At 54.8% G+C, this 21,967-nt stretch overlaps 2 protein-coding genes and 1 non-coding gene across 6 annotated transcripts in view; 2 read left to right on the plus strand and 1 right to left on the minus strand.

Moving 5' to 3' along the window:
- Nucleotides 1-13,426: 13,426 nt before the first annotated feature.
- On the plus strand, nt 13,427-17,902 carry Asb6 (ankyrin repeat and SOCS box containing 6). Its single transcript, XM_028884628.2, has 6 exons — nt 13,427-13,650; nt 14,645-14,820; nt 15,721-15,827; nt 15,924-16,032; nt 16,308-16,394; nt 16,506-17,902. The coding sequence occupies exons 1-6, from the start codon at nt 13,538-13,540 to the stop codon at nt 17,168-17,170; spliced, it is 1,257 nt and encodes a 418-aa protein (XP_028740461.1). The 5' UTR covers nt 13,427-13,537; the 3' UTR covers nt 17,171-17,902.
- An 85-nt stretch (nt 17,903-17,987) lies between these two features.
- The window catches only part of Ntmt1 (N-terminal Xaa-Pro-Lys N-methyltransferase 1), a 17,271-nt gene continuing 13,291 nt past the window's right edge, over nt 17,988-21,967 (minus strand). For 2 of the 4 annotated variants that reach the window (XM_037204586.1, XM_028884629.2), the window contains exons 2-4: nt 20,985-21,188; nt 20,077-20,329; nt 17,988-18,656 (exon numbers count right to left, since the gene is read on the minus strand). In XM_037204586.1, the coding sequence (XP_037060481.1) occupies nt 18,400-18,656; nt 20,077-20,329; nt 20,985-21,146 (672 nt within the window). In that variant the 5' untranslated portion in view covers nt 21,147-21,188 and the 3' untranslated portion in view covers nt 17,988-18,399. Of the gene's footprint in view, nt 18,657-20,076; nt 20,330-20,984; nt 21,189-21,967 lie in introns of those variants that run through there. The other 2 variants (XM_028884631.1, XM_028884632.1) reach the window with 2 other exon arrangements.
- Nucleotides 19,538-19,613, plus strand: Trnaa-agc. Its single transcript has one exon. It is a non-coding gene; the product is annotated as a tRNA-Ala (tRNA).

A 21,967-nucleotide genomic window follows, 5' to 3' on the forward strand; every position in this document is an offset into this window, starting at 1 on the left:
TGGGTGTTTGCCTGCATGTATGTCTGTGTACCTTGTTTGTGCTTTGACCAAGGAGGCCAGACCCCAGGAACTAGAGTTAGAGACGGTTGGGAGCCACTGTGTGGGTGCTGGGGATTGGACTCAGGCCCTTTGGAGGAGCAGCCAGTGCTCTAACCACTGAGCCATCTCTTTGTGCCCCCTCCCCTTTTTTGTTTTGGTTTTCAAGACAGGGTTTCTCTGTGTAGCTTTGCGCCTTTCCTGGATCTCACTCTGTAGACCAGGCTGGCCTCGAACTCACAAAGATCCACCTGGCTCTGCCTCCCAGGTGCTGGGATTAAAGGTGTGTGCCACCACCACCTGGCTCCCCTCCCCCTCCTTTTTTATAGACTTACTTATTTTCTTTATTTACTTTCATTTAATATGCATGCATACCTGCATGAGTTTACATGCACCACATGCATGCAAGTGCCGAAGGAGGCCAGAAGAAAGCATCAGACCCCTGATGCTGGTTTTAGGATCCTGCTCTCACTCTGGCTCATGCGCAGCTTGGGGTCTGGCATCTTATGTTATCAGGGCGAGCTGGTGACTATATATACTGGCCATACTGGCCTTAAAAGGCCAGAAGCAGACCTCCCACGCTCTCTCGCTGTGCTCCCTCTCTGCCTTCTCTCTGCTCCCGCCATCTTCTTTTTTTTCTCTCCAGGCCTGGCTTCTTTCTAATAAAGCTCCTTGTAACTCTGGTTGTCATGGCCGTGGCCTGTGACTTTTCTGCCACAGTAACCAGCACCACCAACCAGTGCCATATTACCATCAGCTGGAGCTATAGGTGACTGGGAAACACTCAGTGTGGGTGCTGGGAACCCAAGTAGGGTCCTCTGGAAGACGGCAACAGTCACTGAGCTGGAACTTAGTTCTGTGTCTCTGTGAGTTACATTTGTCTCATTCTTTATCCATCACAACAGCTCCTCCAGACACTTGTCAATCACTCAAAAACCAGGCTCTCTTCACAGAACGGGGATGGAGGGAGTCCCAGGTGGGTCCTGCAGTTCCCTGCCACCTGGTGACGCTCAGACCTGGCAGATGGGAGAGCACTGGGCAGGGAGTGCTCCCAGCAGCTCCCACAAGAGATCCTGCTCCCTGCTGCTCATCCGGGGAGTCCCAAACACTACAGAGATGTGACTCGGAGGTGCCCGGGCATGACTGTGACTGTAAATATTATGTCAGATTGGGAACACAGCAGGGAGGGCACTCTGGGCCAGCAAAACTCTGGTCTTCCCTGTGAGGCAAGGAGCAGAGCTGAGCGGGCAAAATGGTTGTCTCTTCTTCAATCAGCTCACTGCCCCGAACTTTCTGAGCCTCAGTTTCTCTCATGAGGATTTCTGGAGGATCCCTGGCTTCAGTGAGAGCCTCTGAGTTCAGAGCCAGAGCTCAGCTAGTTTAGTCAGCTCTCTCTATCTACAGTACACTCCCTCCTGGAGTCCATCAACTAGGAACCAAAAAGATACCCACATTGGGGGAGGGGACTCACATTCCCCAGATTTGCTTGCAACTTGCTGTGTAGCCAAGGACGACCTGGAATGTCTCATCCTCCTGCTTCCAACTGTCAAGAGCTGGGATGACAGGTGTGCTCCCCCAGGCCAGGTGATGTGGTGCTGGGGATGGAACCCAAGGCTTTGTTATTGCGAAGCACGCACTCTGCCAACTGAGCCAAATCTCCAGCCCATAGACAGACAGACAGACACATACATACATACATATAGAGATGATGGGTAGATTATAGATAGATAGACAGATACATATACACATACATAGATGATAGATTATAGATAGATAGATACATACATATGCTGTGGGATGGTCTGTATGTCAAATTGCTCTGATTGGTCAATAAATAAAACACTGATTGGCCAGTGGCAAGGCAGGAAGTAGGTGGGACAAGGAGAGAGGAGAATGCTGGGAAGCAAAAGGCTGAAGCAGAGAGACACTGCGAGCCGCTGCCATGACCAGCAGCATGTGAAGACACTGGTAAGCCACCAGCCACGTGGCAAGGTATAGATTTATGGAAATGGATTAATTTAAGCTATAAGAACAGTTAGCAAGAAGCCTGCCACGGCCATACAGTTTGTAAGCAATATAAGTCTCTGTGTTTACTTGGTTGGGTCTGAGCGACTGTGGGACTGGCGGGTGACAAAGATTTATCCTAACTGTGGGCCAGGCAGGAAAACTCTAGCTACATACACAGATTAGATACATACATACAGAGATGATAGATACATACATAGATGATATATAGACAGATACATACATACATAGGTGATAGATTATAGATAGATACATACATAGAATAGATAGATGATAGATAGATAGATAGATAGATAGATAGATAGACAGATAGATAAGTAGATAGATAGACATCACATCTATATAGCGGCATGGTGGTGCACACCTGGACCCCAGCACTTGGGAGGCAGAGGCAGGAGGATCAAGAGTTTCAAGACCAGCCTAGGCTACATATAGCAAGACTGTTGCAGAACAATTAAATTTAAATGTAAAAATTAATACAGTTATGGCCAGGCAAAGTGGTACACACCTTATTTATTTATTTTTGGTTTTTTGAGACAGGGTTTCTCTGTGTAAACTTTGCACCTGCCCTGGATTTCACTCTGTAGACCAGGCTGGCCTCGAATTCACAGAGATTCGCCTGCCTCTGCCTCCCGAATGCTGGGATTAAAGGCGTGCACCACCACCACCCGGCTCGGTACAAACCTTTAATCCCAGAATTTAGGAGGCAGAGGCAGGTAGATCTCTGTGAGTTCGAGGCCAGCCTGGTCTACAGAGTGAGTTCCAGGACAGCCAGGGCTACACAGAGAAATCCTGTCTCAAAAATAAATAAATAAATAAATAAATAAATAAATAAATAAATAAATAAATAAATAAGGGCTGGAGAGATGGCTCAGAGGTTAAGAGCACTGACTGCTCTTCCAGAGGTCCTGAGTTCAATTCCCAGCACCCACATGGTGGCTCACAACCATCTATAATGAGATCTGGTGCCCTCTTCTGGCATGCAGGCATACATGCAGACAGAACACTGTGTACATAATAAATAAATAAATGTTTAAATTTTAAATAAATAAATAAATATTAATAATACAGTTGTGTTGAACACATCCAGATGTTTTTCCCTGTCATTATTCCTGCGCAATATGGTATGAGCCCATCACCCAGCATGTGTGTTGCGTTGGGGAACCCTTGTAACCTAGAGATGCTTTAGGCAGAGGGCAGGCCATGCAGTTATAAGCAGGTGTGACCCTGCTGGCGTGAGGAACTTGGCCGTCTGTTGACTGGGCATCTGTGGGCCATCCTCCACGACACTGAAGGACAGTGTACCTTTCTGAACAGATTCAAAGATTAAAATACACTCAGGGTAGCAGAGGCTCAACCACAGTGGGCCTCACTCTGAGCCCGGAAGCCTCAGGAGCCTCCTCCACCCCCAGCCTCCTCAGAACCTGCAAGGAAAGGAGACACAGACCAGACTCGAGCAGAGCTTAAACTCTGCCACCCTTTCTTTTGCCAGGCTCCTAACTACCGTGCCAGGGTGTCCATGGGAACTGAAGGATGGAAATACGTGTTTTCTTCTTTCAGAATTATCCTTGAAAATAAATGAATAAATAAATACAACGACCAAATACTGAGAGCCATCATATTTCCCTTTTTGTCTTGACTACTGGAAACCTTAAAGTCAATCATGGGACATATCAGAGTAAGTCTGTCTGTCTTGAAGGAAGGAAGAAAAGAAGAAAGGAGGCTGGGAGGGAGGAGGCAGGAAGGGAGGGAGGGAGGGAGGGAAGGAAGGAAAGAAAAAGAAAAACACCCAAGTTACTCATTCCACAGCCATTTATTGAGCACCTACTGCATACTGATCAATCTTAGGTGGGTACCAGGACACAAACCCTAGTGCCCAAGGACTTGGACTGCCTAAGCCTGGGACTAAACCCTGCTGGGCTCAACCACTCCAGTCCTGTAAGTGACAGATGGGGCTGTCACTCTGAGGACTCCCAGGGATGGAGAACACTTGAACACCCCAAGCCTGGGACCCTACCCCCACCTCAGCTCAACCCCCTGCCTCTTCCTCTGGCCCTAGGGAAATCAGGAGAAGGTTGCCCCTAAATGATGGGGCACAGACAAGGCTGGGGATGCCCAGGACCTCCCTGAAGCCCTGGGGCGCTGCTCTGAGCTCGCCGGGGCTCATCAACATCTTGCTGTGATTACTGTCGCCGTGGGGGGAGGCGGCGCCTGGGAGGAAGCCCTGCGGCTCACACGGAACCGAGTTGGGGTGCAGAGAGGCCTGGGCGGGGCCTAAGGCTGTGGACAAGGCTCCCAGCTTGATGGCTAATTGGGGCAATAATCGTTCCTCTCATTTATAACTTACCCTTGAACCCTCGCCAGGAGGGCGGTTCCCCGCCTACCCCATCCAGGCAGGCGCTAAATAATTACGGCAAGGGTCTAATCTGAGGGGAAACTCCCTGCGGGCTCCCACTTCCTTAGTTCGCTGATTGCTGATATGGGGAGGGGGGTTGAAATATGACTATTTTTACGATCAAAGAGAACAGAGTTCTAAGGTGGGGGAAAACCGTAAAAAGGCGGAGGGGAGGCTCCTCCCAGCTCTCCTTCCCTCTGATTTACTGGGATTCAGTGGTCCGCTTAAATTTCTTGAGGCGTGCAGATTAACACACCCTTCTTCAGGGAGCCTTGAATTACCCTCAATCCCTCACTCTCGTTAGCAGGACAGGAAACCTGCTCAAAGATCCAGCCTCAAATCCCTCCCGAGTTCTTTGCAAAGAGACGTTCCTGAGGATTTGTGTGTGTGTGTGTGTGTGTGTGTGTGTGTGTGTGTGTGTGTGTGTGTGTGTGTGTGTGGTGGAGGAGAAGGTTTATTGTAGAGATAAAGAGAGAACAGGCAGAGGCATCCGGAAGAGTCTACTGAGCATGGCCGTCCTGTAGACTGAACCAGGCCATGGAGCGAGGATTTTTAAATAAAGCAATCTGTAATAATGAAATTTCTTCCTTTTCCTCCTCCTCATGAGGAAAGGCATGCATCATTTTCCCCCAGCAGACAATGTGTGGCTAATGAGGATGGTTTATTTAAAAATCTGTACATCATCACCTTGTCAGGGTCTCAGACAGGCGCCAGGATGAGGTCTGCCACTTTGTTTCAAGGGTCCGTGTCAGGTCCCTCCCAGGGACTTAAGCAGGCTTTGGTAACCGCTCCCTGTGCACCTGAACACACCCCACCACCCTTGCCCATCTGATCACCCACATTCCTCAGGACAGCTTCCCCACCTTCCCCTTCCCACCCTGCCTGCCTATGATACTCAGCCCTGGCCCCCTAGATTCCAGAAGGGCTCCCCGCTCCTCCCCGAGGAAGCACAGCTCAGGGCATGTGTGGTGTGCAGATCTGCAGTCAAATGGAGCTTGGCCTGGGGCTCCTTGCCCCGTCAGGGGCTGCTGGCTTCCCAGGTCCCTCGGATCCTCCTCTCTGCCGAGAATCTCTCTGAGCTGTGTTGTATGGAGCTGTGGCGGCGGCCGGCCTGCTCTGCCCCGTGGTGGGTATCTAAGGCCCAGTACCAGCTGCCATCCACCTCCTTCCCCTGACACTCTCAAATATCTGTCACCAGGGGTTTGTTGTTCCTGTTTGTTTATTTTGAGACTGGGCTTCACTACGTAGACCAAGCTAGCCTCAAACCCATAGAGAGCTTTGCCCTGTTTCTGCTTCCCAGTGCTGAGACCAAGGCGTGTGCTGCCAAGCCCAGCAACTGTGGACAGTTTTATGGCGGGCCTTCTCGTGCTATTTGGGACAGGCCCATGCCTACAGAGGGGCCGCTGGGCCTGTACTAAAGGAAAACCAAGGAGGGAAGGTGAGGGAGGGGTCCTGGGTGTTAGCAGCATCCAGCAAAGGGGACCAGGTGTAGGGGCAGCTAGCTGGGACGTTTAGTGTGGGACAGACCCACAGAGCACTAGCTGGCCCTACTTGCCCAGTGGTTTGGGGTTTTTTTCCTCTTTGTTGTTTTTTTTTTGTTTGTTTGTTTTTGCTTTTTTTTTTTTTAATCTTACTGTGCCTCACCTTCCTCACTACACCAGAGAGCTCAAGTGACATTTCAAAATCTCTCAGGAGTAGGGATGTAACTCATCCTTACAGGACAAGGTCCTGGACATCCATACCATTAATATGTACAAGCTCCATCCTCAGCCTGCTGTGGCTTGGGAACCAGGCAGAGTAGCAGTGCTGGGTGTGAGCCACTCTGACATGTGGAAGTGAGGTCCCCGGTTGTCACATGTGGGTGCTCCTCTGAGGACAGAGCCTCTGCGGGCACAACGCTGCTTTGAAGGACGTCACACAGGAGAGGCTGGCCCTTAGGAGCTGTGTCGGGTTTGAGAGGAACAAAGCTTACCCAGAGGCAGTCTCCCAGCCGGGAGGCTGGGAAGTGTCTTCTCCCCCACAGCCCTGCCTGGAGAGCAGGAGAGCTGACCGGCCTGGGACCTGGGACCTAGGAGGCAGCTGGCAAGTAAGCCTGGATTGCCGCAGAACCGACTGCATGAGAGGCCTGGGCCTTTGTGGGATATCCTCAGGAGTCAAGGCTGGCCATCTGCACATCTGTTCCTGTCTGGAGGACTGACCGGCACTGGGGGTTCTTGCTCCACAGGACAGAGAGAAACCCTGTTGCTTGGGTTCACCCTGGAAGTGGATTCCTGCCCACATTCCGGACAGTTCCAGCCTCAGCTGTGGGGCTCGGACCAGCTGCCTGCTGGATACATTGTAGCCTCCCTAGAGGAGAGCCCCATGCCCGGCATCAGCCAGCATGAAATAACTGTTACATGAAGTCATTCCAACTGAAGTGGCCCACAGAGCACGGCTAGACAGTGTCCAGACGGGCCCAGGATCAAATCCACAGAGCCAGCCTAGCTTCAGTCACAAGGGCAGCACAGAGGACTGACAGAATGGACACCCGAGGGTGTCCACCAGGGCAGGAACCTGGCAAATACTGGCTGTGCCCAGGACTGCTGCCAGGGCCCGCTGACTTCTGGACTTCTATGGGACGTAGTCTTCCACCTGTAAAATAGCTGTGGGGTTTTTATTTGTTTGTTTTTTCCTAAGGTCTTGTGTCGCCCAGGCTGGTCTTGAACGGATCCTTTGGTCTCTGCCACCCAAGTGCCGGGATTACAGGCATACATTACCGTACCAGGTTTCATGCGCTGCTGAGGACTGAACCTAGGACCTCACCCATGCTGGGAAAGTGCTCTCTCTACTGAGCCACACTCTCAGCCCCAGACTTAAGCCTCTTGACTCCAGTCAAACCCCAAAGTGTGCCTGGCCACAGCACCCTCTCCTTCCCACCTCGGTCATCTTGGAGGCTGTGTGACCCCTGCCTCTCTCTCCCTTTGTCTCCACCATAGGGTCATTCTGGGCTCAGGTTCCAATCCCTGCCAGCCTCCTCTCTCCCCTTCCCCACGTGTCGAAGGAAGCAGCTCCCTCCTGCTCTGCTGAATTCCCTGCTCCAGCAGTGACATGGGCCAAGGGGAAGAGGGAAAAGAGCAGGCCACATATTGGTTCCAGATGTGGTCCTCTCCCAGCCCTCTCCAGCAATTTAATTAAGTTCCCCAGACAGCCAGGAGAGGTTCTTAATGATCAGATTTCCCAGCTCCCTCCTCTGGCAGCCATGGGCCTACTCTGTCTCCCTGAGGGATGGTGACGGGTCCTTCCTGCCCGGAGTCAGCTTTGCCAACAGGGCGGGGTACAAAGGACTGGTCCTCCCGGGCACAAATGCCCTTGGCCCCCACCCCTGCCCATCCTTCCTCCCCCTGCAGGGGTCCAAGCCCTCTTGCTGGCTCTTGGCAGGCCAGGTCCGACTCTGCTTAGCAGCCAGAGGGTGCCGGCAGGCCTCTCTCCTGAGCTCTGTGCCTCCACCACCCCCCTGGGCTGCCAGGGCTCGAGGCCAGATAGGCACCAGTGGGCCTCAGAGAAGAGGGGAACCGCTGGGGCCAGAACTCTGGGCTCATTCCTCTGCCAGCAGTGGAGCAGATCACGGCATCCTGGGCAGACCCTCCAGTCCTCTGGGCAGGCTGATCAAAGCACACACGGCTAGAGTCACGCAAGGGTGGAGGCATTTAGGAGGGGCAGATCTTTTGGGGACAGGTCTGGGCCACGTTTCCCACACATGGGGCTGGAAGTCACAGTCACTACCTTCGTCTGGCAGACTCTGAAGGGCCCTTGGATTCTGGAGTGGGAAGAAAACTAACCAATCTCCCAGTCCATCCACTGCTTGGACAGATAGGCCTTCAGGCTAAGCAAAGGCTAGCGAAAGTCTCAGCCCAGAATCCTTACTGTCCCCTAGCCAGGGACCCCCATGATGCTATGCCCTTCACCCTCTGTTCTCCTGGGGTCCTGGGTCCCTAGGGATACAGCTGACATTGGAGCAGCTGGGACACTCAGGGCCTGTGATGTGTCTGGGAATGAGGACAGTCCCGTGGGACTTCCTCTCAGTATACACATCACAGCTCCATACTGCCCCCCAGGGCCATAGCCTGGGTCCAGCTCAGCCGTAAGTGGCCCTCAGAGCTCCGTGCCATGGCTCAGAACCACAGACTATTTACAGGGGCTGGAAGGTCAAGCAGTGGAAGCCAGACTGGGGTATCACCTTAGAGAGGGGCTCTGGACAGATGTCCCAGGAGAGGGAACACTTTGCTCCCAGTGCCTCAGTTTCCCCTATGAGCCCACAGAGGGAACTTATAAATTAGGGCCCTCTGTCTCCCTCCTTGGGCCCGGAGCTGAACAGGGACAAATGGGCTGGGCCTGCTGGTCATAAGGGTGGGGACACAGAAGGAAAAGAGAGGGGGTGTCACTGGGAGGTGAACCGTCCCAGCATTTCAGGAGGAGGCTGAGCTCATCTGTTCAGTGCCTCAGTGCCCAGACATGCCGAAGACTGAGGCCGGACCTGTCGGCCGTGATGGAACCATCTGATAGTGCCAGCCATGGCTTCCAAATATTTCACTTGATGGAGAGAAAAGCTACCAAACCCCAAAGCAAGGGGTGGAGGGAAGGAAGGATGGAAAGGAAGGAGACTTTCCCCAGTTTCCCCCTCAGGGCCTCAAAGGGGCACAGCCTCCTGTGAGAGGCATGAGGACTTGGGATGGGCCAAGGCGCCACCTGTCCTGGCAGCTGCCCTTCCCAGGCACAGGTGAGAGAGCGCCAATGAGAGGAAATGAATTGTATGTCCTGTCTGAGAGAGAGAGAGAGACTGTGTATGAGAATAAGTGTGACGATTGCCATGTCCCAGAGAGTCTGTGTAAGAGATAGTGCTCATGTTCACAAGTGAGTCTGAACAGATAGAGGAGCAAGTGCCTGTGTGTGAGAGCTGGTGAAGGAGCAAGTGTGAACACCCAAAAGTATATTTGTGTGTGAGGGACACAGGACAGAGATGAAGTCAGGAGGGAGAGTGACCTCTAAGGAAGTAAAGCCAGGCTCTATGCCTACATCCCAGCCTGGCCCCTCACTGCCAAACCCGCAGACTCTCTCTGAATCTCCATCTCCTGGGCCGTGACGTGTGTGTGTGTGTGTGTGTGTGTGTGTGTGTGTGTGTGTGTCTGTCTGTCTGTCTGTCTGTCTGTCTGTCTGACTGTCTGTAGAGGTGGATGTCTTTCTAAGGGTCAATGGGATCAATGAGGGACCAGTCCACACTCAGGCAAAGGCCGCTCTGACTATTAGTGTTCTTTCTTTCACCCTGTTGGAAGCCCTGGGGACCTTCTGCTACTGGGGAGTCAAATGAGGATTGTGTCACTCCTGGCTTGGGGGAACAGAACAATTATTTCAGGGGCACTGGGGAAGTGACCTTCTTGATGGGGATGTCACTAGATGGGATCTGGAGAGGGATCAAGGTCTAGATGCTGCTGGATCAGCCTTCAGACTCGGATGTAGGAAGAACACATGGGCTGTTCCTTAACTCCTGCTTAGGTCCAACTTCAAGTCTCTAGTAAGACTGTGGTGGTTGAAAAGAATGGCCCCCATAGACTCATGTGTTTGAATACTTGGTCACTAGGGAGCGGCACTATTAGGAGGCGTGGCCTTGTTGGAGGAAGTATGTCACTGAGGGCAGGCTTTGAGGTCTCAGAAGCTCAAGCCAGGTCCAGTGTGGCTCAATTCTATTTCTGCTGTCTGAGGATCCAGAACTCCAGCGCCATGTCCGCCTGTGCACCGCCATGCTTCCTGCCTTGATGATAATAGACTAAACCTCTGAACTGTAAGCCAGCCCCAATTAAATATTTTCCTTTATAAGAGTTGCCATGGGGGCTGGAGAGATGGCTCAGAGGTTAAGAACACCGACTACTCTTCCAGAGGTCCCAAGTTCAAGTCCCAGCACCCACATGGTGGCTCACAACCATCTGTAATGAGATGTAATGAGATCTGGCACCCTCTTCTGTATACATAATAAATAAATTAACCTTTAAAAAAAAGAGTTGCCATGATCATGGTGTCTCTTCACAGCAATAGAAATCCTAAGACAAGGGCATACCTCGGAAAAAGGAGAAAATCCATAGAAGTACAAAGAAGGATGGGCCGGCAAGATGGTTCAATGGCTAAAGAAACTTGCTGCTAAGACTGAAGACCTGGGTTCAATCCCCAGGAACCACATGGTGGAAGGAACCAGCTTCCAAAAGCTGTCTTCTGATGTCTATATGAGCTTGAGTATGAAGCATTCAAGAGTGCACACTTGCATGGGCACACACACACACACACACACACACACACACTGTAATTTTTTTTAGACACTCAAAAATTTGTTTTGGTTTTTAGACAGAGTCTCATTTGGTTGTTCTGGCTGGCCTGGAACTTGGTATGTAGACTAGGATGGGCTTGAACTCAGAGAGAACATCCACTTGTCTCTGCCTCCTGAACGCTGAGATTAAAGATGTGGTGGTCGCTGTTGTCACTATTGATGGACAGCTGGAGAGGCCGGCCATTTCTTCTTGTACTTGTTGGCTTTGTATCTGTGATTCACCTATGTATGTTCTATGTCTATATCCTGTCGGTAATTTTTACTGTTTTGATTTTGAAAGTTCTTTTTTTTTTTTTTTTTTTTTTTTTTCCGAGACAGGGTTTCTCTGTGTAGCTTTGCACCTTTCCTGGAGCTCACTTGGTAGCACAGGCTGGCCTCGAACTCACAGAGATCTGCCTGCCTCTGCCTCCCGAGTGCTGGGATTAAAGGCGTGCGCCGCCGCCGCCGCCGCCGCCGCCGCCGCCGCCGCCGCCGCCGCCACCGCCGCCGCCGCCACCACCACCCGGCGATTTTGAAAGTTCTTTATATATTAAGGTTACCTCTGAACATTATTCAGTGTGATCCCTAAGTTCCCTGGGGGAGTAAGAAGGAGGCACAGCCCTTTCCAGGGTTTGAGCATCATGTATTTGTCCCTCACTGGGCTGAGGAGTTCTGGAGTCGGGGGCAGGATGGGGCTTGTCTGGTCGGGCAGAGAGGGAGGGGCAGTAGTGAGGAAAAGAGACAGATGGGTAGGCGCTATGAGTGACAGCCTTAATGGGAGGCAGATGGAGGAAACAGAATTGCCCTTGCTGACAGGAGAGGTCAAGGGGCACAGGGCTTTCTAAAGACAGGAGCCTGGGTGACTGGCCAGCAGCGCAGCCTGGCTCCACTGTGTGATGCCTAAGGGCTGCGAAAGGGCAAAGGTCAGGTCCTCCCTCCTGCAAGCCTAGACCCTCGTAGGCCCCAGAGGCAGAGAAGCTGAAGGGACTCCAAGCCCGTGGAGGACAGTGTGTGTGGAGGATCCACAGCCAGGGATGGGTCCCTACCCAGCTGTGCTTCACTGGGCAATCTCTGGAACCTCTCTGAGCCGATGCCATGAATGCTCATGACCTAGTGTTGTTTATCTAATAGGATTGAACAGAATCACCGTGCAGAGTGTTTAGCCTAAGCTAGGACCCAGGGAGGGTTCCACAAATGCACGTTAACTCTTACGTGTTTGGTATGCATGTGTTTACATCTCCGTATGCATGTGTATGCATGTGCCACGGTGTGTGTACAGGTCAAAGACAACCTGCAGGAGTTTGTTCTCCTCTCCTTCTGCCACGAGGGTCCCAGAGATCGAACTCGGGTCATGAGGCTTGGTGGCAAGCCTCCATCCACTCCCTGAGCCATTTCACATCCCTTGTTAATCCACCCCAGGTCAGCCACTGGTGACATCAAGAGGTTTTCATTGGATCCAGGACTTTGAGAGCCAGGCAAGTGACCAAGTTGTAGGTGAAGACACCCACCGAGGCCAGGACCAGAAGGACCATCTGGGCTCGCCCACTACAGGGCTTGGAATCCATCCTCGGAGTTCCACTGACGCTCCTGGGGACCTTCAAAGTGACCTTTTTAGGAAGAAGGGTCTGGAAGATGTCATGAGGGAAAACTGAAGCCACTCTGGATCCGAGGAGCCCCAAGTCCAAGGGCTGGAGCCACGGAGGAAGGAAGGGGTGACCGGAACAAGAAGCGGGAAGCCGCACAAGGTTTTTGGTGTTCTGGGGCATCCTGGAACCAAGCCTGTCATCCCAACACTTGGGAGGTGGAGGCAGGAGTCTCATGAGTACAAGGCCAGCCTCAGCCATTCTGCGAGTTCAAGGCCAGCCCGGGCTACACGAGCTCCTGTCTTGAAACAAGAACCTTTGTTCCCAGCCAGTCAACTCTTGCCCTGTGGCAGGTGGCAGGTGCCAGGCAGAGAGACCACAAACCCCCACACAGGGCTAGAGCCATGGCTATGATGCAGCTCCAGGAACACTGATACCTTCCCATAACTGGCCTTCTAGAATCATCAGGGCCTTGCTGCAGCCACTTCGTGTAGGGGAAAGCTGCCTGGCCCCTGTACCGTCCCTTCCTGCCGAGTCTCCGCTCCTGCCTCCCAGCTCAGGGTCTAGGAGCTTAGGCAGGTGAGATTATGCCTGTTTTATAGACCAGGACTTGAAGGTTCATTGATTCCCTCCTGGGAAAGTGGGCAGACTGTTTGGACGGGGATCAAGGGACAGAGAATAAAGAATGGTCCCCAGTGTCTGTGGGGAAGAGTTGGGTGCCGGGCCCTCATCGCACCACAACAGCCTGCAGCGTGGGGACTGAGGTGGTTGCTGCTCTTCCTTAGGGAGTGGCCAAAGTCGAGCAAGCTGCAGGGAGCAGCGTTCTGGCTAGGAACAGGGTCTGCGTCACCTCGGGAGGGAGCCGGCCGTTAGCCGGGCCGAGAGCCCCAGCGGAGCTCGGACGCCCTCTAGCGGCGCCGCGGGGAATCGTAGGGCGGGGCGGAGCCGGAGCAACGAGGCGCGCCATGAGGTCCTCCGGGTGGCAGGGGGCACTGTGGACGCACGCGCGCTCTCACAGGCCCGCGCGTGCGGGCAGGAAGTAGGAGTGGTAGGGTCACTTCCGGTGCGGAACCGCGGCCTGGGCGGAGGACTAGTCACCGGCGCGGGGTCTGAACCGGTAGATCGGGAGGAGGTGGCGTGTGGGTGTCGGGACGCGCGGCCGTCGCCATGCCGTTCCTGCACGGCTTCCGCAGGATCATCTTCGAGTACCAGCCCCTGGTGGATGCCATCCTGGGAGCCCTGGGCATCCAGGACTTGGAGCGGCAGGAGCCCCTGGACGAGTGAGTGGCCACGGTCCCCTGTAGTTGTCGCGGCGGGCGGGAGCTGCGTGGCTCCGAGCGCGAGCTCCAGCCCGAGGCGGGCCCGCAGCGTCTTGCAGGGCAGGGGATCTGGGCCTCGGCGCCGCTCCCTGTGCATGGATGCCAAGAGACGAGCTGGCTGTGGCCGAGCGCGCTTTCTGCAGACAGCAGGCCTCAGATCCTCTGGGGAAGGAAGCCGGTGTGGTTCTTGTGCCCTGTGCAGGGCTCCCCGGGTATTCGGAGCATTGCGACAGGCGAGCACCCAGACCGGCAGCGTGATGTGGGATGCAGGGGGCGGGGTGGGACGGAGGAGGGGCGTTGGCAGAGTCATGAGCTGGAATGGCAGACAGATTCCCTCACCAGGGGCGTCTTTTCTCAACTACATCAGATCTTTCCTCTGAGGCCTACTCTGTGGGTGCAGTGTGAGACTTTTCCAGAACTCCGAGGCGGGGCTGGAGGGCTGCACATCAGGGCGCTGCCGCCCTCCCTTGGCGGAGCCTAGCATATTCCGGAGGGCTGCCCCAGATAAGCTTTTTGCGTCCGGGCGTTGGTCGAATCTTGGGGCCAGCCTGTTGCAAGAGGTCTGGTGGGTGAGATTAGAGAGAAGGCGAGTTGATGAATATCGTGGGGGAGAGGGTGACTCTGAAGGTGAAGGTGTTTGGGCCGTTGTCAGAGCTGGGTGCAGGGGTGGAGCAGCCCCCAGGCCCAAGAAGCTTAGTAGGTAGTGTTGACTAGGAGGGGTGAGAACGTTGGGGCCACCTTCAGGTGGGGCTAGAGAGAGCTAGAGAGAGAGAGAGCCCCTTTGTTAGCAAGCCGAAGGATGGCTTTGAAACCACTTCAGACTCCTGACCAAGAAAGGCTCCTGCCCCCGCCGCCGCCGCCGAGCCTGGGCAGTTTTGTGGGTGGCCGTGGAAGGGCACACAGGGCAGGGCAGCTGGTCCCCAGGTGTCGCCACCGTTTTTCCTCTGATGTGCAGTTACGCTGCGGGCGAGGAGAGCCGCATCCTAGTCCTCACGGAGCTCCTGGAGCAGAAGACCCACTCTCCATTCTACCAGGAAGGTGTGAGCAACGCCTTGCTGAAGATGGCCGAGCTGGGCCTGACTCGGGCGGCCGCTGTCCTCCTGCAGCGTGGGGCCAACCTCAATTTTGAAGGTCAGCGGGATCCCAGAGGGGCCAGGCCTAGGCAGCCAGGCCTGGCCTCTGCTTTTCCTCTTGTCTACTACGGGGTGGCCTCCCTGCTCCCGTGGGCCTTCCGGCGGATTGTAGCATCTCTACTCCCACAGAGTGGTGTTGCGTCTATTATGTGATCGAGTTGCCCAGCTTTTCTAGCTTCCACTCCTAGTGTGGTGAAATTACCCTGGCAGTGCCCAGAGCTGAGGGAAGGTGCTTTTCTGCTACTTTGAGCTGTCCTACAGGTTTTACCCAGACCCTAGAGGTGGGAAGATGAACCATAGTAGGTATCAGTTACAGCAGGCCTCACAGGTTCCTTAAGCATCAGCGAAGACAAAGAACCAGCCTCTGATCCTGTCACTGGCTGTCCCCCCCCCCCAGGAGGTAGAAGCAGGTAGACTGCCTAGGAGCCAGTGGGGGGCCAGTGCTGACCCCCACACAGTACAGCCCTCGTGTCTTTGGGAAACATGCTCGGAGGCTGCAGGCACCTGGGATTCCTGCAAGCAGAGGAAAGCCCGTCCACATGGTCACCTGGCCCGCCTGTGGTCAGGCATGGAGGGAGGCTGAGGCAGAAGGACCTTCAGTGATCCTGGGCTACCCAGCAGGGTCAAGGCCTCCCAGGGCAGTGTAGTGAGAGCCTAACTCAAGAAGACAAAGGCTGCATTGCTAGGCAGCCGCACTTTGTGCTCCTTGGGAACAGACCTGAGAGGCAATACTGACCGAGAGGAAGCTGAGGCCAACACACAGGTTGCATACCCATCGGAACCCGCCGGGACTCCAGGCCTAGCACCTGCACACTTGAGGTGGCAATGCTGGGGAGGGGACCTGAGGCTAGGTGCTGAACCTTCGAGAAGGGACTGACCTGTACTGCTTTGCCTCCAGACCCCGTTACCTATTACACAGCCCTGCATATCGCTGTCCTGAGGAACCAGCCCGACATGGTGGAGTTGCTGGTGCGCCATGGGGCTGACATCAACCGGAGGGACCGGGTAAGGGTCGGGTCCAGTCAGCTGTGGGTGTGTGTAGATTTATCAAGCAGCCTTTCAGGCCCCAGGCCAACATGGCTGCCATCTCCTTTGGCTCAGATTCATGAGAGCAGCCCCTTAGATCTGGCCAGCGAGGAACCTGAACGCCTGCCCTGTCTGCAGCGCCTCTTGGATCTTGGTGCGGATGTCAATGCCGCTGACAAGAATGGTAAGTGCCTCAAGGTTGGCATGGCCACAGCTGGCCTAGAGGAGGAGGGCACCAGCCTGAGTCCAGCACCTGGAGAGAGTGTGGTCACTGTCACCATGCTGCCTCAGAAGGGAGTGTACCCTGAGTCTATGTGGATGCAGACAGGTCCTGACCTTGCTGGCTCGCTTATTCTAATTTCTGTGTGGATGAAAAGCCAGAAGCTCTTCCCTCGGCCCTAGATCCCTGCTTCCACCCAGCTCTGGGCACGCTGACCTCACCCTCCCTCTCCTTCCTAGGGAAGACAGCGCTCCTGCACGCTCTGGCCAGCAGCGACGGCGTGCAGATCCATAACACCGACAACATCCGGCTCCTCCTGGAGGGAGGTGAGGTTCCACATCTGTCCACGGCAGCTGCCACATCTGCTCTCCACCCCCCACCATTGTTCGGTAAGGACTGTCGGCCGCCTCTCACTTTTGTTCCCATGGCTCTTCCAGGGGCAGATGTCAAGGCCACCACCAAAGATGGAGACACTGTGTTCACATGCATCATCTTCCTGCTGGGGGAGACTGTCTGTGGGGACAAGGAGGAGACCCCGATGATCAACCGCTTCTGCTTCCAAGTCACACAGCTTCTGCTGGCCCACGGGGCCGACCCCAGCGAGTGCCCAGCCCATGAGTCCCTCACACACATCTGCCTCAAGAGCTTCAAGATGCATTTCCCGCTCCTGCGCTTCCTGCTGGAGTCGGGGGCCGCCTACAACTGCTCCCTGCATGGTGCGTCCTGTTGGTCTGGCTTCAACCTCATTTTTGAGAGGCTGTGTTCCCACCCGGGCTGTGCCGAGGATGAGAGCCACGTCGAGCTTCTGCACAAGGCCGAGACCGTGCTGGACCTCATGGTGACCAGCTCCCAGAGGCTCCAGCTGCCCGAGAACTTCAACATCCACCCAGTGGGTAGCTTGGCAGGGAAGATCCAGGCCCTGCATGCCTCCCTGAGGCAGCTGGACAGCTGCCCGCCGCCTCTCAAACACCTGTGCCGCGTGTCCATCCGGCTGTGCCTGCGGCCGTGGCCTGTGGACACCAAGGTCAAAGCCCTGCCCCTGCCTGACAGACTCAAGTGGTACCTGCTCAGTGCACACAGTGGCACAGAAGACAGCTGCTGATGGATCCTGGGACGGAACGATCTGGGTTGGCTGCAGCCGACCTGACGGTAGACCTGGTACTGTGTCAGCCTTCGGAGGGTCCTCTTACTTGGGCAAGCTGCGCCCTTTACTGATAGATAAACCACTAGGGTAGTGCCCTGGAGGCCAGAGGCACGGCAGCCCCCAGGGAGGCTCCCATCTCCTCCCTCAGCCTCAACCACGTTGGAGGGGCGGTGCGGACAGGGACATCTGCCCTCTGGATCAGGAGCTGACTGAGGAAGCAGAGGCCAGGTCCCTTGGTGGCTGGTTGATCCTGGGGAGGGGGCACGTGCCTGGGTCTTTCAGGACCAGTGCCAAAACCCGGGCCATCCTGTTAAGTCCTACTCTGCCACCTCAAGTATCACAGTGCTCTGAGGAGCTAGAGATGGCACCCAGGTCACCACAGTGGTGGTGATCTTCCGGGTTAGAGGCCTGCCTGATCCTATGACCTTTAGTGCTCTGGCACTGTGGTTGCCGGCAGCTCTGCCCATTGCCACGTCCACGTCTCGGGGACTGTGCCTTCTGTTTAAAGGTATCATGAGCGCAACAGGACAGTCTGTCTCAAGAGCCTGGATTTGTGAGGGGCTCCCCAGAACTTGTCACTGAGGCCAGAAGCTGGCTCTACTCTCTAGCGCTGAGCCCTTACGAGATCTTCCCAGTCAGCGTGGCCTTTGGGAATGAGCAGAGATGATGAAATATATTTATAAGATTAAACTTGGTGTCCTTGTGTGACAGTTTGGCACTTTCAAGTGATCTGACACGTCCTCCCACACACAGCATCACTCCAGACTACCTGGGGCATTTGAGAACAGGTTTCACCCTTTTATTGACCAAAAATGCCTTTCAGGGAGGAGCTCCCAAGGAGCTGCAGAGGCGAGGGGGGAACCTCCCCTTACTACAGGCACTGTGACCCATCACCAAAGAGGATTCGGGACTGTGACCATTCTTGTAAGTGGTACCATCCGGCAGGCACCGTGTGTGACTCTCCTGGCTGCCCTGGGTCAGCAGTTCACACACTTCAAGTCTTGGCAGCCAGTCCTGTGGGTGGTACCCCAGCTTTCCATAGGCCTCGTGGGGAGTTGCCCGGGTGCCTACCGCCCCAGTCCACAGCACTCCTTCCCAGGGCTTGTCCCTCCCCACTGGAGTCAAAGGTGGATGGCAGGTGTGTCTAGTGGCCCGCCAGCTGCTGGCCCCCAGCCCTGGCCCCGGCCTCATCTCAGGGCAAAGCTGTAGACGTGGTAGATTTCATCTGGCAGGTTCTCCTGGCGCTCCTCGGCCAGGAGGCTGAGGCCTGCACTACGGATGATCCGGCGGACCACCTCGAGGTCACGGCACACGCTGCTATCCACATCGTCCAGGATCACACCCTCCTGGGCCATGTTGTCTTTGATGACGATGATGCCATTGGGGCGCAGGCCTCGCTTGCAGCGGCGCAGAAACTCAGCCAGGTGCTGATCTGTCAGGTGGCCTGGGGAGAAGAGAAGTGTGTGAGCACATACGTGTGCACATGTGTGTGTGTCTGCACCCTCAGCACGGCCCCAGCAAGCTGGTGTCTACCCTAAACCCTGTTTCATGTCAGAGGCCAGAGTTCTGAATCATTCACACAAAAGCATATACACCGAGTCAGAAGCAGGGATTTGACCAGGCGCCCTCCAGCCCTGGGTGCTGCACAGCACACCACCCCCTCTTCCTAGGTCTGAGGGTGGAGCTGAAAGCTCCCAAAGAAAAGGGTCGGGCCCAGTGTCCACAGGGGTGCTCACGGCTCCTCATGACGAGGCACCTGCTAGTGTCAGCAGCCCAGTGCATAGCAGTCCAGATGAGTTGTGAGGCCTGGTGGGCACCCCCCCCCCCACTGCCATTTCCTTAAAAACCCTGGCCTGGCCTGGCCGTGCACCCTGTGACTCCCATCACTTGGCAGGAGGATTTGAGTTCAAGGCCAATCTAAGCTATATAAGGAGATTGGGGGGGGGGAGTCAAAATAAAAGTTAAGAATTTAGGGGCTGGGGAGATGACAGGTTAAGAGCACACTGACTGCTCTTCTAGAGGACGACGATTCTGTTCCCAGCACCTACGTGGTAGCTCACAACTCTGGAGGAATCTGATGCCGTCTTCTGGCCTCCATGGGTATTGCACACACATGGTACACAGCCATGCAGGCACTCATATATAAACTGTTTAAATCTTCAAAACATTTTTTCTAAGCTGGGGATGGTGGCACACACCTTTAATCCCAGCACTTGGGAGGCAGAGGCAGGTGAATCTGAGAATTTGAGGTCAGCCTGGTCTACAAAGAGTTCCAAGACTGCCAGGGCTACACAGAGAAACCCTGTCTCAAAAACAAAACAAGGGGTTGGGGATGTAGCTCAGTGGTAGAGCGCTTGCCTAGCAAGCATAAGGCCCTGGGTTCGATCCTCAGCTCCAAACAAAACAAAACAATTCTTTCTAGCCAGGTGTGGTGGTGGCGCACACCTTTAATCCCAGCATTCAGGTGGCAGAGGCAGGCAAATCTCGTGAGTTCCAGAATGGCCAGGGCTACACAAGAGAAATGCTGGAAAATATCCTTCTAAATTATTTATTTATTTATTTTTACTTTTCATGTATATGGGTGTTTGGCCTGCATGTATGTATTTGCGTTGTGTGTGCCTGATGTCTACTGAGGCCAGAAGACGGCCAGGATGCCCCACAACTACAGTTGAAGACGGCCATGAGCCACCATGTGGGTGCTATGAACCAAACCCAGGTCCTTTGCCAGAACAGCCAGTGCTCTTAACTGCTGAGCCACTTCTCTGGCTCCTAAGAATGTAAAAAGAATAAATCCTTCCCAGGCTGGTGGGGCAGCTGCGTGGCGGGCCCCGCGGCGAGCCTGGGGAACGGCAGGGGACACTTACCTATCACCCACTGGATCCAGATCACATCATAGGAGCTGGGCTCTGGGCTGAAGTCCTGCAGCCCACAGCAGAAGTAGTTCCTCACCCTCTTGCCCTCTTCCCCCAGGTAGGTCTTGGCTTTGGCCAGAAAGTCCTCTGTCACGTCCACCATGTCCACCACCCTGAAGAGCGGCAGCAGCAGGCGCTTGGTGATCCTGCCAATGCCAGCGCCACAGTCTAGGGCACAGGAAGTCCCTGTCTTGTTCGGTCCTTCCTGAAACACAGGGCAGCGTATGACCCACGAGGCACCACACTACAGGGCCCTTGTCCTGAGTCCCCGGAAGCAGAATCAGGCTACTGCTCTGGCCTATCACGGGAGGGCAGGTGGAACTCTTTCTAAGGCTGAAGGCAGCTTCCACTTCAAGGTGACAGCTAGAAAAACAGGTGCCACCCCCTTCACTCCAGAGCCCCAGGGTGACAGTGCTAAGGATGCCAAAATGCAAGCAGAGCAACTGCAGAGCATCATGGGAAGATGGCCAATGGGGGCGTGGGGGTGTGGAAAAAGGGTGAGGGCTTCCTGCAGGGCTTGCCCTGTGCTGCCACACGCTGAGACGGGAGGACAAGGAGTCACAGGGGGTCACCACCCACAGCCCAGCACCCTCAGGCCCAGTGGGGCTGTTCCCAGATTGCCCAGTTTGGGCACTACTGAGTCCTCAGTGCATGGCCAGCTCCTGACTCAAGGCCCAGAGACAAAACTCACAGTCCACCACGAGTCCCACCCAATCACCACCTGACCCAGCTCTTCAGGGCCTTGGTGGCAGCCACCAACAGATGACCAGAGAACCTGCAGTGTGGTATGTGGATGTGGCTCCCCACACTGCCCCACCAGAGCCACAGCCTCTCCTGGAGAGGACATCAGACCTGCCTACCCTTAAAAACCTCTGCAGAAACTTCCGGGAGCTGTTGAGGTCGATGTTGGAGATGTGGCCATACCCCCCAAGCATGCCGTCCACCGTGGGTGGGATCTGCTTCCAGTAGGTCTTGGCCTTGGAATAAAACTGTTTCTCATCTTCAATCACCTCGCTTGTCATGATGTCACCAGCTACGCTGTCACCAGCCACAGCTTTGCTCCTCTGAAGAAGGAAGAGGAAGAATGATCAGGGCACTGGACGGCACGAAGCCTCTAGGACACTGTGTGAGGCCATCTGGAGAAAGCAACGTTCAGCCACCTAAACAGACATCTACTTCTTGGACGACAGCCCAGCACCCCAGGCATTTTGCAAAACTACAAAGCAAGGGACCCTATAGCCTGGTGTCTGGTTCCTGAAGCTACGTGACTCTTGCCTTGATGACCTACAACCTCAGGACAGGCAAAGGACCCAGAGTAGGGTCTCATGCCTTCTAAAGAGGCCTGAGCAACCTCCGCGCCTCTCTTGTTCCTCAGTGGCAAGTGAACAGCTCAGGAGGGCCAGCCCTTCACTCCAGAGCAGGGTCTCTGCCAGGTGCCAAGCTGTGTCCCAGGAAGCAACAGGCAGGAGCGAGGCACACACAGAACCCCCACAGTAAGGAGGTCACTAAGAATCGGGGGAGGCATCCCCGGGGAAGGAACACAGGGCAGTGCCGACAGGGATGGATGAGCGAGGGTTGGCTGACCGAGGAGGAAGAATCAGGTGGAAGGTTTAGCAAGAGTGTCATGAGGAGCCCTGAGCTCCTGACCACTGCAGGTAGCTGAGGAAAAATCTGGGAACAGAGCCGAGGGAACCACAAAGCCATAGTCTAGCCCTGGCCCAGCCTGCCCTTCAGCAAAGTGACACTGAGTTGGTGACACCCACACCAGCTTGGCTTTGTGTTGTGGAGGACACAGGATCACAACAGTCAGGAGTGGATGGCCCTTTGTCTCAGATACTGCAAG

Source organism: Peromyscus leucopus, chromosome 4, assembly GCF_004664715.2.
Source record: "Peromyscus leucopus breed LL Stock chromosome 4, UCI_PerLeu_2.1, whole genome shotgun sequence".
In the NCBI taxonomy this organism is placed as follows: Eukaryota; Metazoa; Chordata; class Mammalia; order Rodentia; family Cricetidae; genus Peromyscus; species Peromyscus leucopus.